The 14,420-nt window shown below is 33.9% G+C and overlaps 2 protein-coding genes across 3 annotated transcripts; both read left to right on the plus strand.

The window, feature by feature from the left end:
- The first annotated feature begins 6,722 nt into the window (after positions 1-6,722).
- Positions 6,723-11,054, plus strand: LOC108486613 (small RNA degrading nuclease 3). 2 transcript variants are annotated; one of them, XM_017790751.2, is made up of 12 exons: positions 6,723-7,051; positions 7,180-7,362; positions 7,468-7,557; positions 7,654-7,722; positions 7,801-7,953; positions 8,189-8,305; positions 8,385-8,454; positions 8,598-8,698; positions 9,185-9,307; positions 9,393-9,500; positions 9,962-10,066; positions 10,274-11,054. In XM_017790751.2, the coding sequence occupies exons 1-12, from the start codon at positions 7,019-7,021 to the stop codon at positions 10,628-10,630; spliced, it is 1,509 nt and encodes a 502-aa protein (XP_017646240.1). In that variant the 5' UTR covers positions 6,723-7,018; the 3' UTR covers positions 10,631-11,054. The 2 variants fall into 2 exon arrangements, with proteins under 2 accessions (XP_017646240.1, XP_017646241.1); XM_017790752.2 differs by having other exon boundaries at positions 7,813-7,953.
- An 815-nt stretch (positions 11,055-11,869) lies between these two features.
- LOC108486612 (cytochrome P450 CYP73A100-like) lies at positions 11,870-13,675 on the plus strand. Its single transcript, XM_053022035.1, is given in 3 exon segments — positions 11,870-12,014; positions 12,017-12,123; positions 12,125-13,675. Coding segments are annotated over 3 exon segments (1,596 nt in total). The 5' UTR covers positions 11,870-11,911; the 3' UTR covers positions 13,511-13,675.
- The last annotated feature ends 745 nt before the right edge of the window (positions 13,676-14,420 follow it).

Genomic DNA, 14,420 nt, shown 5'->3' on the forward strand with positions numbered 1-14,420 from the left:
CTAAGGGCACAAGCATGTCCCAAGCCACACAGGCATGTGTGACTACACGGGCGTGTGGAGCCTTAAAGCATGAAAATTTTGAAATTTTTCTTAAGTTTTCAGTTTAGTCCCGAACAGCCTCTAATGCATGTTTTGGGCCTCGTGAGCACGTTTAAGGGACAAAATGTATTTGAAATGAAAAGTTTTAAATTGATCAAAATTTTACAGCCCGATTTTATATAGTTGGTTGAGTTTAAGTCAGGTAACACCTCGAACCCTGTCCTAGCATTGGATACAGGCGAGGGGTGTTACAGCATTGATACGGTACTAAGGGTATGAGATCCCTGAGCATACTTAGTATTCTGATGTGTTCAACGAGTAAATCAAAGATAAGTATGAGAATGAAATTACTACGGTAAACAAGCATGTACGTAAGTCTACAATTGTAAATTCATGGTTATTGTGGAGATAATTGTTTATTACCCATTGTGATTGATAGTGCACATACTGTTGATGTTAGATATATGATAAATATAAATGATGATTACGTGTTAGACTGTTGGGCCGAATTGAGATGTGATCTAATATGCTTATGTGCTTGAATTGTATTTTCAATGGGTATGTTAAGAATGAGAAAGTATGTGACCATATTTCGAGTGGTACAGCTATGTACATAGAACTCAGGTGAAGTGAGTTTGGTATACAATGAATTCTTGGTAAGAATGTACATGAACAAGTTATGCTTGTGAAACATTGATAACCTTGTGACAAATGATCTATATTTATGATGAATGGATACGTGATAAGATTTGATAATAATCATGTGATAGGCTTAGGAGCCTAATTGATTTGTAATATTTTATGGTTCATTTATTTAAATTGTGTTTCATTGGATATGAGGAAAAGAAAGACAGGTATAATTGTCGAATAAATACATTATGAGAATATAGTAAGATACGAGCTTAGACAAGTGAAAGGTGGTTGAATTATATGTTGAAATTATGATTACTCACAAATAATGTGCATGTGATTAAGAGGATGAAAATTACTTGTTAGTTAATATGATATGTTATAATGGGAAGACTATAGTGGCTAGGCTACTGCCAAGGCATGTAAATGGTGTTTATAAGTTAAAGGAGTAAGCACTATAAATGAATAAATAGAAATCTTAAAATCTAATGCCAATTGAAATTATAGTACTCTTATGGATGGATAAAGTAAATGAATGTTAATAGTTGTTTATTATTTGCATATGAACTTACTAAACTATATTATATAGCTTACCCCTCTTCCTTTCCCATGTCTTATAGGTTAATTTAGCTAGCTCGGGTTGGAGATCGCCAGAGATGCCATCACACTATCAAACTATCATCGTGGGTAAAAATGAATACAAACCTTTTAAGTTTATGGCATGTATAGGGGCTTAGTCAATTGTGAATGTTCCATTACGATTTAGCCAAATGTATTGGCTTGTAATGGTTAAGGGTTTGATGTAATGTGAAGCCATGTAAATTGGCTTATATTGATATTTTATTTATTTGGTATAAGGTTGTGAGATGTGGCTCATATTGATTATTGGGTTGTAAGCCTATCTATTTAAGTATATATGTGCCCATGCAATGGTAATGTGGTTGCTGGTTGTGTAAATGTGATGAGATGTGTTGTGGTTATGAATGCTTGATGATTTAATTGAGATTTGTTTAGTATGATGATAAACATGGCTTAAATGAGAATTGGTAAGTTGGGCTTGACAAAGTATGAAGTCTTATGCATGTATAAATAAAGATGAAATGATCACGGTCATGTCTTGTTTGTGTATGTTTAAGTGCTCACTTATGCCATGCTAAATACCTTTGCAGTCATGTATGTGTATGTACAGATAAGGGTGACAACTGGCTTGGAAAATAGCCTCAAAGTTTTCTACATGGGTAGGCACACGGGCGTGCGTCTAGACCGTGTTTGACACATGGTCTGCCCTTATGAGCGTGTGATCCGGGCATGTGTCCCCTGTACCCTAATTTGGTAAAACAAAATACTCCGTAGTAAACACACGGGTAGAGACATGACCGTGTGTCTCAGCCGTGTGGAGGCTATGGCCTAAGCACACGAGCGTGTGACTTGTGTAACACCTCTAGCCCATATCCGTCACTGGATTAGGGTTACGAGGCATTACCTGTCAAAACACAATTTCAAAGCATTCATATATATATATAATAACTCAAGTCAAACTCATTTATAAATAAAATATAATTAATTCACCTTTCAGTACATACATTGATTTATACCTAGCAGATATAGATCACAACAAATTTCAACTTATTATTAACAGTATATAATGCATTTACTTACACAGCTTTATCAAATACCAACATGGTTAAATATACTTCTATTACCACCTATGTAATTATACATATAGCCACCAAAATTACATATACATTCTTATAACCCAATAAGCCAAAAAAAAAAAAAACACATATTAAATCATTGTATATATGGCTTAGGTAATAATCAATTTGAATTTTGCATGCTTTACACTTTACCACAAATTGAATCAATCACACAATATTATTCACATATTTCCATATAATTCATTTAGGGTATTATTTATTAAAAGAAAACTGTACATACCTACTTTAGTCATTAAATTACACGCAATTGGACTTAGTGACTTTTAAACATTTCATGCACACACCACCAAGAAATACACCGATTAAATATACTAGTTAATGTCGTATTCAATAACAAAGTAATAGTAAATGTTCGGACATCTTAAATTATTGATCACTTAATATCACTCATGGTCTAACTTAATAACTACATTTAAACATACAATCATATTACATAACTTAATAAGTAGTTACATATGTGCATTTGGTACATTATACCTTGGCCGAACATAATATTAATGCACATGTACATGATAAGCAGTTTACCCTAAAAAAATAACGATCACACTTAGCATTGAAAACTTACTAAACAATCGACCAAATATTCATAAAACACATGCATTGCATATTTTTCCATCTCAACTAATTAACATACCAAATGCATATTGTACTATTATTCCTTCATAGCCGAATCTTCTATTTGAAATCATGTCCATATCCGAAAACTTTCATCATCAATTACCAACGAACATGCTCATTAAATATTTTGACTATGATCTTACCATACCAAGTTCAAACATAATCAGCAAGCCATTCCCAAACATATAGTGCTTACCACATATATTATACCTCCATGGCACGCAACTTAGCCAAAATTAATATAAACCTTAACTAACATAACCAAATTCTAATATAATAACTTAGCCATTTTCGCATGGCTTAGATTACACATAACCGAAAATCCAGTTTGCAAAAGCACACTTTAGCCTATACATGCCATAATTCGAGTTTGAATATTAAAATACCAAAGCTGTAGATAGTGTGATAGACTTTGCTGACGATCCCCGAGCTTGTAACTCGAATCCAAAATCTATAAAACAAAGACAAATATACACACGATAAGCTATTTAAGCTTAGTAAGTCATAAGCAAACAAACAAACCGATAACATAATCAACTTATTTTAACCAACCAAATTACAATATCAATATCAAGCTTATTCTTAACTTTCAACTTCAATAATAATATACCTGAACACATATATCCATTACCTTGGCCGAATGTTCACAAGATTAAGTCGTCAAATCATTGTTCAATTTTCGAAACCAAATTATCAATATAAAACCTAATACACATACCTTTGTATAAATAAGCTTTTAAATCAAGATAAAATTTATATACACACATTAACTAAGTAACCGAATATGCAAGATCATTATATATATATATATATGCGAAAATAAAATCACACCAACAAGGATCATACTTCTTGCCCATAAGGCCGAATACACATGACATATTTATAGATATACTTTTCATTCATGTCACATATGCTTGTAACTAATATCATAACACTCACTTACCTTGTTACAAATAAATACTAAAGTAATACATACCTGATCACTTAGCTAATTTTACATATTTGTTCCCCACTTATCGATGCCCGATGAACCATTTGGAATTGGGTAGGACACTTGAATAATCACACATGTATCATACAATGCCAACGTCCCAGACGTGGTCTTACATGTAATCACATATCGATGCCACTGTCCCAGACAGGGTCTTACTCATACACATATATCAGAATCACATATCGATGCCATGGTCTTACTCGCACACATATATCGAGATCCTATGTCATGACATATGTATCCTAACTATTCCTAAGGTTCATATGGGGCTTTAGGACATCGTAACTCAGTCGAAACGAACTCAAAATGTAGTAACTAAGCTTATTCATATTCGGCCATAGTGTATATAATTTCATACATTTCGTTCCAACATAAATATTTAATATTAAACTACAATTAAACACGTCTATTTACTTATAAACTTACCTCGAACGATACGAAACGGAATAGGGCAGCTAGTCGACAACTTTCGTTTTCCCTCGGTCCAATTCTAATTTCTTTGGTTCTTGATCTAAACATATTCAAATTAAGCTCATTCAAACATATTTTCATTCAATTTAGTCCAAAAACACATAAATGGGCAAATTACCATTTTACCCCTGATATTTACACTTTTTACAATTTAGTCCCTATTGTACAAAACACAAAATATTCAAAATTTCAAGGTACCCATGTTTGGCCGAATATTCCTAGTGTTCATACAACCCAAATATTTCATTTGTTTCACATTTTAGTCCCTCAAATTATTATTTTTCAATTTAGTCCTAATTACTTAAAATCATCAAAAACTCCAATACAAAATATTTTAATCTAAAACATACCTTTCATATTTCATCATCAAACAAAAAAAATCACAAGCTATCAACAATGGCATAACTCAAAATATTCATCAAAATAAAAAAATAAAGCTTGAGTTTTGTAGTACTCGAAGCAACGATCTCAAAAACGTAAAAATTATAAAAAACCAAGCTAGAACTTACCTTGAATCAAGCTTGAAAGAGCTGAACCCTGGGTTTCTTTTCTCTTTTCTTTTGTTTTAATGTTTCGGTTATGGAAATAATAATATGAACATTGTTTCTTATTATATGTTTTATTATATACTTATTATTACTTATTTTACTATTATAACCTTAGTTATAAAATTATAAGGTTATAAAAATTATAAAATCATATATAACATACCCATTAACGTCCACTTCACTTAATATTGGGCTAATTGCAACATAAAGGCTTCCATTTAAAAAGCCAAGTGCAATTCAGCCTCTTTTAGAAATAACCACCTAATTTTCATTTTACGCTATTAAGTCCTTTTATTTAATCGGACACTCAAATGACAAAATTAAATCACGAAAAATTCACAGACATAAATTCACAAAAAATAAACACAGAAAATAATTTTAAAATATTTTTTTCACTTGGATTCGTGGTCCTAAAACCATTGTTCCGATTAGGGTTTAAATCGGGCTGTTACAACTTGGCCGTGCGACCTCAATTTAGTGCGACCTCAATTTAGTTGATGAAGTCATAAACAGAGAGTTACACGGGCTGAGGACATGGGCGTGTCCCAAGCCACACAGGCGTATGAGACCACACGGCCTACCCACACGGGCGTGTGACCCTCCAAAATAGGAAAAAAAATTTAGTATTGTATAAGTTCCGAGAGTTCTCAGTTTAGTCCCGAACCACACCCAATATATATTTTGGGCCTCGACGGCCATATAAGGGACGATATGCATGTGAATGAAAAGTTTTAAATTTGGGAAAAATTTTATGGCTTGAAAAGTTTTAAATTTGGGAAAAATTTTATGGCTCGGCTTTGTATGATTGTGTGAGTTTATGTTCAGTAACGCCTTGTACCCTGTTCTGGCGTCGAATACGGGTAAGGGGTGTTACAATTATTATCCAATATTACTAATGAGTAAACCTCTAGCAACAAGATAAAAAACGAATTTTTCCTTCTATGAAATGAAATTCAAATTTGGAGAAACAAATAAAATGAATTTTATATTTCTCTATTGCATATGTATATATAATTTAAATAGAGAAAAAGTAGAATAGAAATATAGAGTTTTGCATCTTTCTATCTCGAAAATTCTATTTTTACTAATAGTTTCTAGTCTTGGATCGAATTCTAATGAATCGAATCTTTTGACAATTTGTAAACATTATTAGTGCTATATGTCTCAAATTCATAGTGCCACATATCCCAAACTTAACTATATTACAAAAAGACATTGAAATAATGAATGTAAAAATATTTAAGTATCAAGTTGAAAAAAGTATAAATATTAGATTCGGAAGAAGTTGTTAAATTCAAGGGTCAAATAAGTATTTAAGCCAAAAAAATTTGAGCTAAATGGTAAGTTCAGCCCATATTAAGATGGTCACCCAATTATTTGTAATTTTTTTTTCATTTAATTAAAAAAAGTGAAATGTTACGTAATGATTACCTAACTATTCAATTCTATCATCGGTTAGTTAATGTAAAAATGAAAACACCAAAATATTTAAGATAGTTGGGTGTCCAAAAAAGACAAAATTGAATAGTTGTGTGAGACCATTTTATAACATTTCATAGTTGGGTGATTAAAAAAATTTACTAATAGTTAAATGACCATTTTATAACTTTCTAAAGTTGAGCGACAAAAGAGAAAAAAAAATTGCTGGGTGACTATAATGAAATTTACCCAAAAAAAAAAAAAAAAAATTAGTCTCAATTAAAAAGGTTAAAAGAAAACAAATAAAGTTAAACTAATCGTTTAGCAGTTTCTAACCCTAAAGAAACAGCTTTTGACTGTCGTTCCAGATTTTGGCGGTGGTGGTCGCAGGATTATTGCTAGGTTGTAGTAGATTGCCCAAAGAGATTGAATTTAGGGACCATATTTGATATTTAACCGTCTAACTTGTTCCTTCTTTATTGTTCAATTTCGTCCGGCTCGGTTTGACTGAAGAATCCAGAAACCCTAACCCCAATAGCTGATAGCTTGCGCCTCCTTCAATCTCTCCCCTTGAATTCCTAATGGACAGGAAGCTTGAAACTGCCGAGAAAAAGGTAAGGCACTTTGATATATTTATATGTTAATTTCCAAAGTACTTATTTTTTAAAATAGAATGTTACATGTTCACTAAATTCAGTTTTCATTCCTTTAAAGTCTAATGCTTTATGCTGAAAATGTACAGGTTCTTGTTGAAATCGTGAAGTTGGTTCAAAAGCGAGGACTGGAAGGAACACAAGGAGGATGGAAGGAGTTTTTGAAAACTTATGACAAAAAGTTTGGTGCTTCTTTGAGTGATCCTTCGAAGCGGTCCAATGATGTCTTAGTATCGTTTCTTAAGACATTTACTAAAGATGATGATTTGGAAGTATATTCCTGATCGCTCTTTGTTTTCAATAACAGTATCTTGTTTAATAATCTGGGTTCGAGGATGTGACTGTTATGTTTGTTTGTTTCTATCGCTTGTTTGCAGCTTTTCTCTAGAGTTTTGCAAAGTCATTTAAATAGGAACAGAGTTGAACAATTTAGCAAACAATCTCGGGACAATGAAACCCCTAAGCAGGTATACTAGCATTTTTCTGAGGCAATACATATCGCAAGTAGCTCCGTAGTACCATTTTGTGATTGGTCTTGTTAACTGGTTCTGGTGGCAGTGTAGAGTCTTGTTCGTTTAACTCTGGAACACCCACAATATCTGGTTGATTATGCATTCCCTGTAGTTGATGAGGTTTGTCGATCCTATCTCTTTTAGATTTTTACTTTCATCTCATTTATGCTTCTATCCATCCTCCTGAATCCTTATTAGTTATATATGCAGGGATGGATTGTTATCAAGCCCCCTAAAAAATCCCGGGCGCTGAAGTCCAATGCGATGATTGCTGTTGATTGTGAAATGGTTCTCTGTGATGATGGAACTGAAGCATTAGTGAGAGTTTGTGCTGTAGATCGTGATTTACAGGTATCAAGTGGATTTTTGTAATAGAGTTAAGAAAAAGGACCTATGACTCTACAGCATCTTAATATTAACTAGTTTCCAAAATACCACCTCATATGAATGCAAAACTTGCTGTGGGTTCTCCTAAATGTTTCTAATTTGGTAATTTTACCCTCACGTTAGTTGAGTTCAAGGGCAATTAATTGTTAATTATCATTATCTATCTTGTGCTAGGTAAAAAGGAACTCTTTTTTTTCAGGTCAAAATCAATGAACTTATAAAACCAAACAAAGCAGTGGCTGATTATCGGACTGAGATTACTGGAGTAGCTGCAGGGGACTTGGATGGTGTTACTTGTTCAGTAGCTGACATACAGGTATGCAATGGCTCTAATCTTATTGTTTCTTGGATCTCCTTCAATGTTGTTTATCTGAGCAATGGAAAATTTCTCACAGAAATCCCTGAAGAAGCTGTTATCTAATGGAACTATTTTAGTGGGACATGGTTTGCACAATGATTTGCAAGGTACGTTGCATAATGGCTAAAAGTTATAATTTCATTTTATGGTAGAATCAACTGCCTATAAGACTTGGGTACTTTTTCCATATGGTGGTTTGAGCTATCATTTGCTTTCTTAACATTGAATTGTTATTATATTTTGGATACAGTGTTAAAGATATACCATGCAAGAGTGATTGACACATCCTATATCTTCAAATATTTGGATGCACCTATCTATAGAAAACCATCTTTGAATAACTTGTGCAAGGTAAGTATTAGATAGTGTCTTTTATTTATTTATTTATGTATTGTTATGTTTTATGAAAAGAACTTGAAGTACTACCCATCTTGTTTCTGCATGTATTTCACCCATCAGATTGAGTACTACATCGTTTTCCTTATGCATGTATGCTGTTTAGAGTGTTCTATGAATGACTTTTATCCTTTCACATTGCTGATTACTTGACCACAAACTATGTTACCCTCACTCTTTATTTTCCATAAAGTACCTCTATCTGACACCTAATTCGACACTTATTTGGATGAGTATGGAGGTATAATCCTCCAAATATATGTACAAACTTAGAATGAATTGAGTGTACCAGTAGCAACACTCACCAAGCGTCTGGGTAACCAGCACTAGAACTGCTTTGCTCTTTGTGACTACCTTGCATGGTGCTATAGAAGGCAATAGTCTATTGGTAGTTTTAGATGCTTGTTTTAAATTTTAACTGTTCTGTGCATTGTTTTACAGTCCGTACTGGGATATGAAGTTCGAAAGCCTGGTGCTGCTCATAATTGTCTAGATGATGCATGTGCTGCAATGAAACTAGTTCTTGCTAAGCTAGAGCGTGGTGAAATTACCCTGGTTCCAGATGTATGGACATGTTATTACTGGTTATCTTTAATTTCAATTGTTTACTGTTATCAACTATGTATATTTAGTTTTTCTTGAAAATCAGGTATCTCAACATGAAAGGGAGAAGCTACTACTCCACAGAATACCAGTCTATGTTCATAGAGAAGAAATTTCCAAAGTCATTCCTGGAGCTGTTGCGATTGAAGTAAAGGTTGATTATACCTTTCCTGTATCTGGTTTTCCCTTTAGAAATCCCTGGCTTAGCTTTTCTTTACCTTGGATTGCTGCATGTCTTATGTTTAAAAGTTGAGACTAATGGTTTCTTTTGAGATATTCTATATGAAATAATTATTAATCCCAATAATTGAATTGAACATTTACTGGTAAATTAAGTTTATTCTCGAATACTCTGATGAACTGCATTTCTGAGGCACTTGAAAGGTGAACTATATTCTATATCATTAAATCTCTTAGGTATTCTGTTCTAAGGTAAATATATTATCCTTAAAATGCGAATCGTCTTTCTACAAAATACATGTATTACAGATGTTTTAAAGTTCAGAGAATTGGTCAATGAATTGTCTTCGAAAAGCTCTCTTCCTGGAAACTCTTTCTACTTCATCTTCACTTATTGTTGCTGAGTTTCAAATATGGAAATTTGTTTGTCGGCAGCCAACTAAAAAGCTTCAAGGTCGCCATTACTCTGCAATTGCTGTCTTTAATAGTCCTCAAGAAGCAAACCAAGCATATGAAAATATGGAAGGCGATGAAGAAAAGGCAAGTATCTTTTACTACACTCCTCATTTTTCATTCTCATGATAGCATTTTCTTCATGCTTTTTCGATAATCATTTCTCATTCCATGACTAAAAATTATGATGTTTTTAATTGCAATGGAGATGTTTGATTCTCAATGCCTTAATAAGATTAACTTGTTTTATGTCTTTCATAAGGTGCTAACTGTAGGTCCTTTTTTTTGTCTCAGGATTCACATGGACTACCTCAGAAACTTGTTAGCTTTCAGTTTGGCGATGGATCAACTGCTAGTTTATACATCCGTAAAATGGCACAGGAAGATTCACACTGTGAAGTTTTGTCGAATAAAAGAGCATTCGAGGGCAAGGAGAAATCGATTCAATCCAAAAAGCTGAAGACAGATGTGAAAACCGCGGAGAATGTTATGGAAGATAACAGTGAACTTGATGATCACTTAAAAGAGATAGAACGATTGAAGCAAGAACTGCAGGAGAAAGATGCTAAAATTGTGTTGCAGGATAAGATGATATCTAACCTTCTGAAGAAGGTTGAAGAAATGAAAAAGGTTCTTAATAAAAGGAAATAGGTCATGGAGTAGTGTTTTTACAGTCACTTTTTGGTACACGATTTTACAGTCTATTAACCCCAACCTGGTTCAAGTGTCATGTTCAGTGTTGTTTGAGTTAGGAACACCGTGTCATTTGTCCTAAAAACCGATTATATTTAATTATATCTGAATTTGTGGAATTAAAACTAACTAGCTTCAAACTTGTCTGATCAGATTTTCGTTATGAACTTATGCCGTAAAGACTTTGTTGAATCTTTGTTTCATGGAGAGAATGGTTGTAGCAGAAAAGAAGAGACTATGGGAGTAATAATAGGTTAGGTCAAATCCTGTCATTTATATAAGTTGTGGATTTAATATCCGAACTTTAATTTGGTCATTTTTATTGTATTTTGAGTTTTAGAATTTTAGTTTTCATTGAAAGAAAGTTGTTAAATTTATTAAATTTTATTATTTTCAAAATTTGATAAATTAAACATATTGTCACATGTGTTAGTTTGTTATTTTTATATATTATTTACAAAAAATTTAGTTAATAGATTTATTGATTGCTGTTTGCATTAAGATTAAAATTTTAAAATTTAAAAATATAACGACTAAGAATAATCTAAAGAATATGGATTAAATTTATAATTTTATGTATAATACTTAATAGCAGAATTTAACCAAGTAAATTTAAATGTATTGTTTGATCAGGACAAAAATTGAAAAATATAAGATTTAATTCATAATTCAAAAAGTATAAAATTAAATGTTAAATTTATAAATTATGTGAAGTGTAGATAGCAGAATTTGACAGAAAGTTTTGGAGTAAAGAGGAGGCCGAACGTTAAAATCTAAGACGGTTTCAGGCACTAAATCCTATCAAACATGACCCCTTCAGCATCAGACAGTAGAAGCGCAGAATTACCAGCAGGAGAATTGGTTACCACTTGTACATTAAAACCCGAGTAACACCTCCATTTAGACATGAAATCCGCAGCTTGATTAAAGGAGAATCTTATTTTAGTTGATTCATAAATTTATAATATAGGAACATGACGTTGAACGCCCTCCCTCCACCAACCAACTAAAAACAATCTTGACTTTGAAAATATCCCCTACCCCTTCCCTGCCTTTCTACCTTGATTCTGAAAAATAGAGCCCATGGATTCTCTACAAAACCATTGGGCACCCACCAAACCTCCTACCAAACTTCATCCACTAACATTTTATGCATGTATGAATATATATGCATATAGTTTGTATCCCATTGCCAAGCCCTTCTCATCAGTTCATCTCACTTTCTTCCCATCTTTAAACATGGCTCTGCCTCAGCATCATTCTTGTAACAAACCAATTCTGGTCACAACTCTCTCCCTACTTATTCTTGCACTCACCAAAATATTGTACCCTCAGCTCTACATAAAATTCTCACTCACCTTGTGCCACTTGCTATTATCTATTACTTCTTTTTCAAGTCTTCCACTGCTCTTCCTCCAGGCCCTTTCCCGTTTCCAATATTTGGAAATTGGAATCAAAGTAGGGAATGACCTTAATCACCGCCTTCTAGCTTCTATGGAACAAACCTACGGTCCAGTTTTCCTTCTAAAACTCGGCTCTAAAAACCTTGTAGTGGTCTCAGACGCTGAGCTAGCCATCCAGGTGTTGCACACACAAGGTGTGGAGTTCGGTTCCAGGCCACGCAACGTGGTTTTCGACATCTTCACGGGCAACGGACAGGACATGGTGTTTACGGTTTACGGTGATCATTGGCGCAAAATGGGCAGGATCATGACACTGCCATTTTTCACCAACAAAGTTGTGCACAATTACAGTAACATGTGGGAAGAAGAAATGGATCTGGAGGTTAATTATTTGAAGAAAGATGAGAATGTGAAAAGCAAAGGGATTGTTATCAGAAAACGTTTGCAGCTGATGCTTTATAATATCATGTATAGGATGATGTTTGATTCCAAGTTTGAGTCTCAGGAAGACCCCTTGTTCATTGAGGCAACCAGGTTCAACTCGGAGAGAAGCCGCTTGGCTCAGAGTTTTGAATACAATTATGGTGACTTCATTCCATTGCTACGACCCTTATTGAGAGGGTACTTGAACAAGTGCAGGGACTTGCAGACCAGGAGGCTGGCCTTCTTCAACAACTATTATGTTGAGAAAAGAAGGGAAATAATGGCTGCTGAGGGGGACAAGCACAAGATAAGCTGTGCCATTGATCACATTATAGATGCTCAAATGAAGGGAGAGATTAGCGAAGAAAATGTGCTCTACATTGTTGAAAACATCAACGTTGCAGCAATCGAAACCACACTGTGGTCCATGGAGTGGGCCATAGCTGAGCTGGTGAACCATCCCCACGTTCAGCACAGGATCCGCCAAGAAATCTCCCGAGTCCTCAACGGAGAGGCTGTGAAAGAATCCAACCTCCATAAACTGCCCTACTTGCAGGCCACAGTGAAAGAGACATTAAGGTTGCACACCCCAATCCCATTGTTGGTCCCTCACATGAACCTTGAAGAAGCAAAGCTTGGAGGGTTCACCATACCTAGGGAGTCCAAGGTGGTATTAAATGCCTTGTGGTTGGCCAACAATCCCAAGTGGTGGAAAAACCCTGAGGAATTCAGGCCAGAGCGGTTCCTGGAAAAAGAACATGGCACAGACGCCGCCGTGGCTGGTGGGAAAGTTGATTTCAGATTCCTGCCATTCGGTGTGGGAAGGCGCAGCTGCCCTGGAATCATCCTCGCACTCCCAATACTGGGGCTTGTCATAGCCAAGTTGGTCACCAATTTTGAACTAAAACCTCCCTCGGGAACCCACCAAATCGATGTGACTGAAAAAGGAGGGCAATTCAGCTTGCACATTGCCAACCACTCAACCGTTGCCTTCTGCCTCATTGCCCATTAATCTTGCCACTAAATTTTTCATTTTCATATTTTTCTGCAACTATTGAACAATAAGAAAATAATCATTTCTCATTTAACATTACGTGTTGTTCTATGTTTGTTTTGAATAAGATATGTAAGAAACAAAAAAATTCCAAATTTATTTTATCTTATACAAAAATTTTAACCTGTCTTATTTTGCTGTGTGTGTTATGTGTAAAGGTAAATTTTTTTCTCAGCAATGTTTTTATTTTTGATGATCTCAGCAATAATATGTGTAAGGTAATATAATTTGTACTATTCTAATTTTTCTCAATGACGCAGTTGTTTTTGTGTGTACACTTTTCAAATACAAAGATGGACGATCCTCCATTGAACCCAAGTTTAAAAACTGTCCTAAATCTTTAATTTCCATTGTCCTTTAAGTTTTATCAGATGGTATCATATTCATGTCCAGTTGTATCTGCACCAATATGATGTGTCATACATTTACAGTATCTTATATTTTTATCCCATAGCTAAATCAAATTACTTTTTATAATGCAAAAAGTAAAGCATATAATCTCCTCCCAACTGATGAGCTCTTGGATTTTGTAGTTAATGAATCATTACATCAAGCAAGACCCTAATGCCCGACTCCATTAATTATTTTTGGGTTATTCATGTTATGTATATATTATTTTTATATTTAAAATTATTATAGATTTATATAAAATTAATAAATTAATTATAAGATTAACATGTATATTCTTTTATTTATATAGTATTCATACTCTTTTTTATGATATCAATTTTATCATTTAATCACTAATTCTTAACTAAGATGAATTCGACATTTAGACTCAATCTCAAATAGTGTGTCACTAGGGAAAGGCTACATCTAAGTTAATAGATTAGTCTACAAACAAAATGAGTCTAATTGTGGCTCGAAG

This window comes from Gossypium arboreum, chromosome 11, assembly GCF_025698485.1.
Source record: "Gossypium arboreum isolate Shixiya-1 chromosome 11, ASM2569848v2, whole genome shotgun sequence".
NCBI classification, from domain to species: domain Eukaryota; kingdom Viridiplantae; phylum Streptophyta; class Magnoliopsida; order Malvales; family Malvaceae; genus Gossypium; species Gossypium arboreum.

Excerpts from the sequence above, each read along its gene's own strand:
- LOC108486613 (XM_017790751.2), top strand. The coding sequence starts at position 7,019 with ATGGACAGGAAGCTTGAAACTGCCGAGAAAAAG. Across the intron at positions 7,052-7,179 it reads TTGAAACTGCCGAGAAAAAG|GTTCTTGTTGAAATCGTGAA; the intron begins GTAAGGCACTTT and ends GAAAATGTACAG. Across the intron at positions 8,306-8,384 it reads GTTCAGTAGCTGACATACAG|AAATCCCTGAAGAAGCTGTT; the intron begins GTATGCAATGGC and ends AATTTCTCACAG.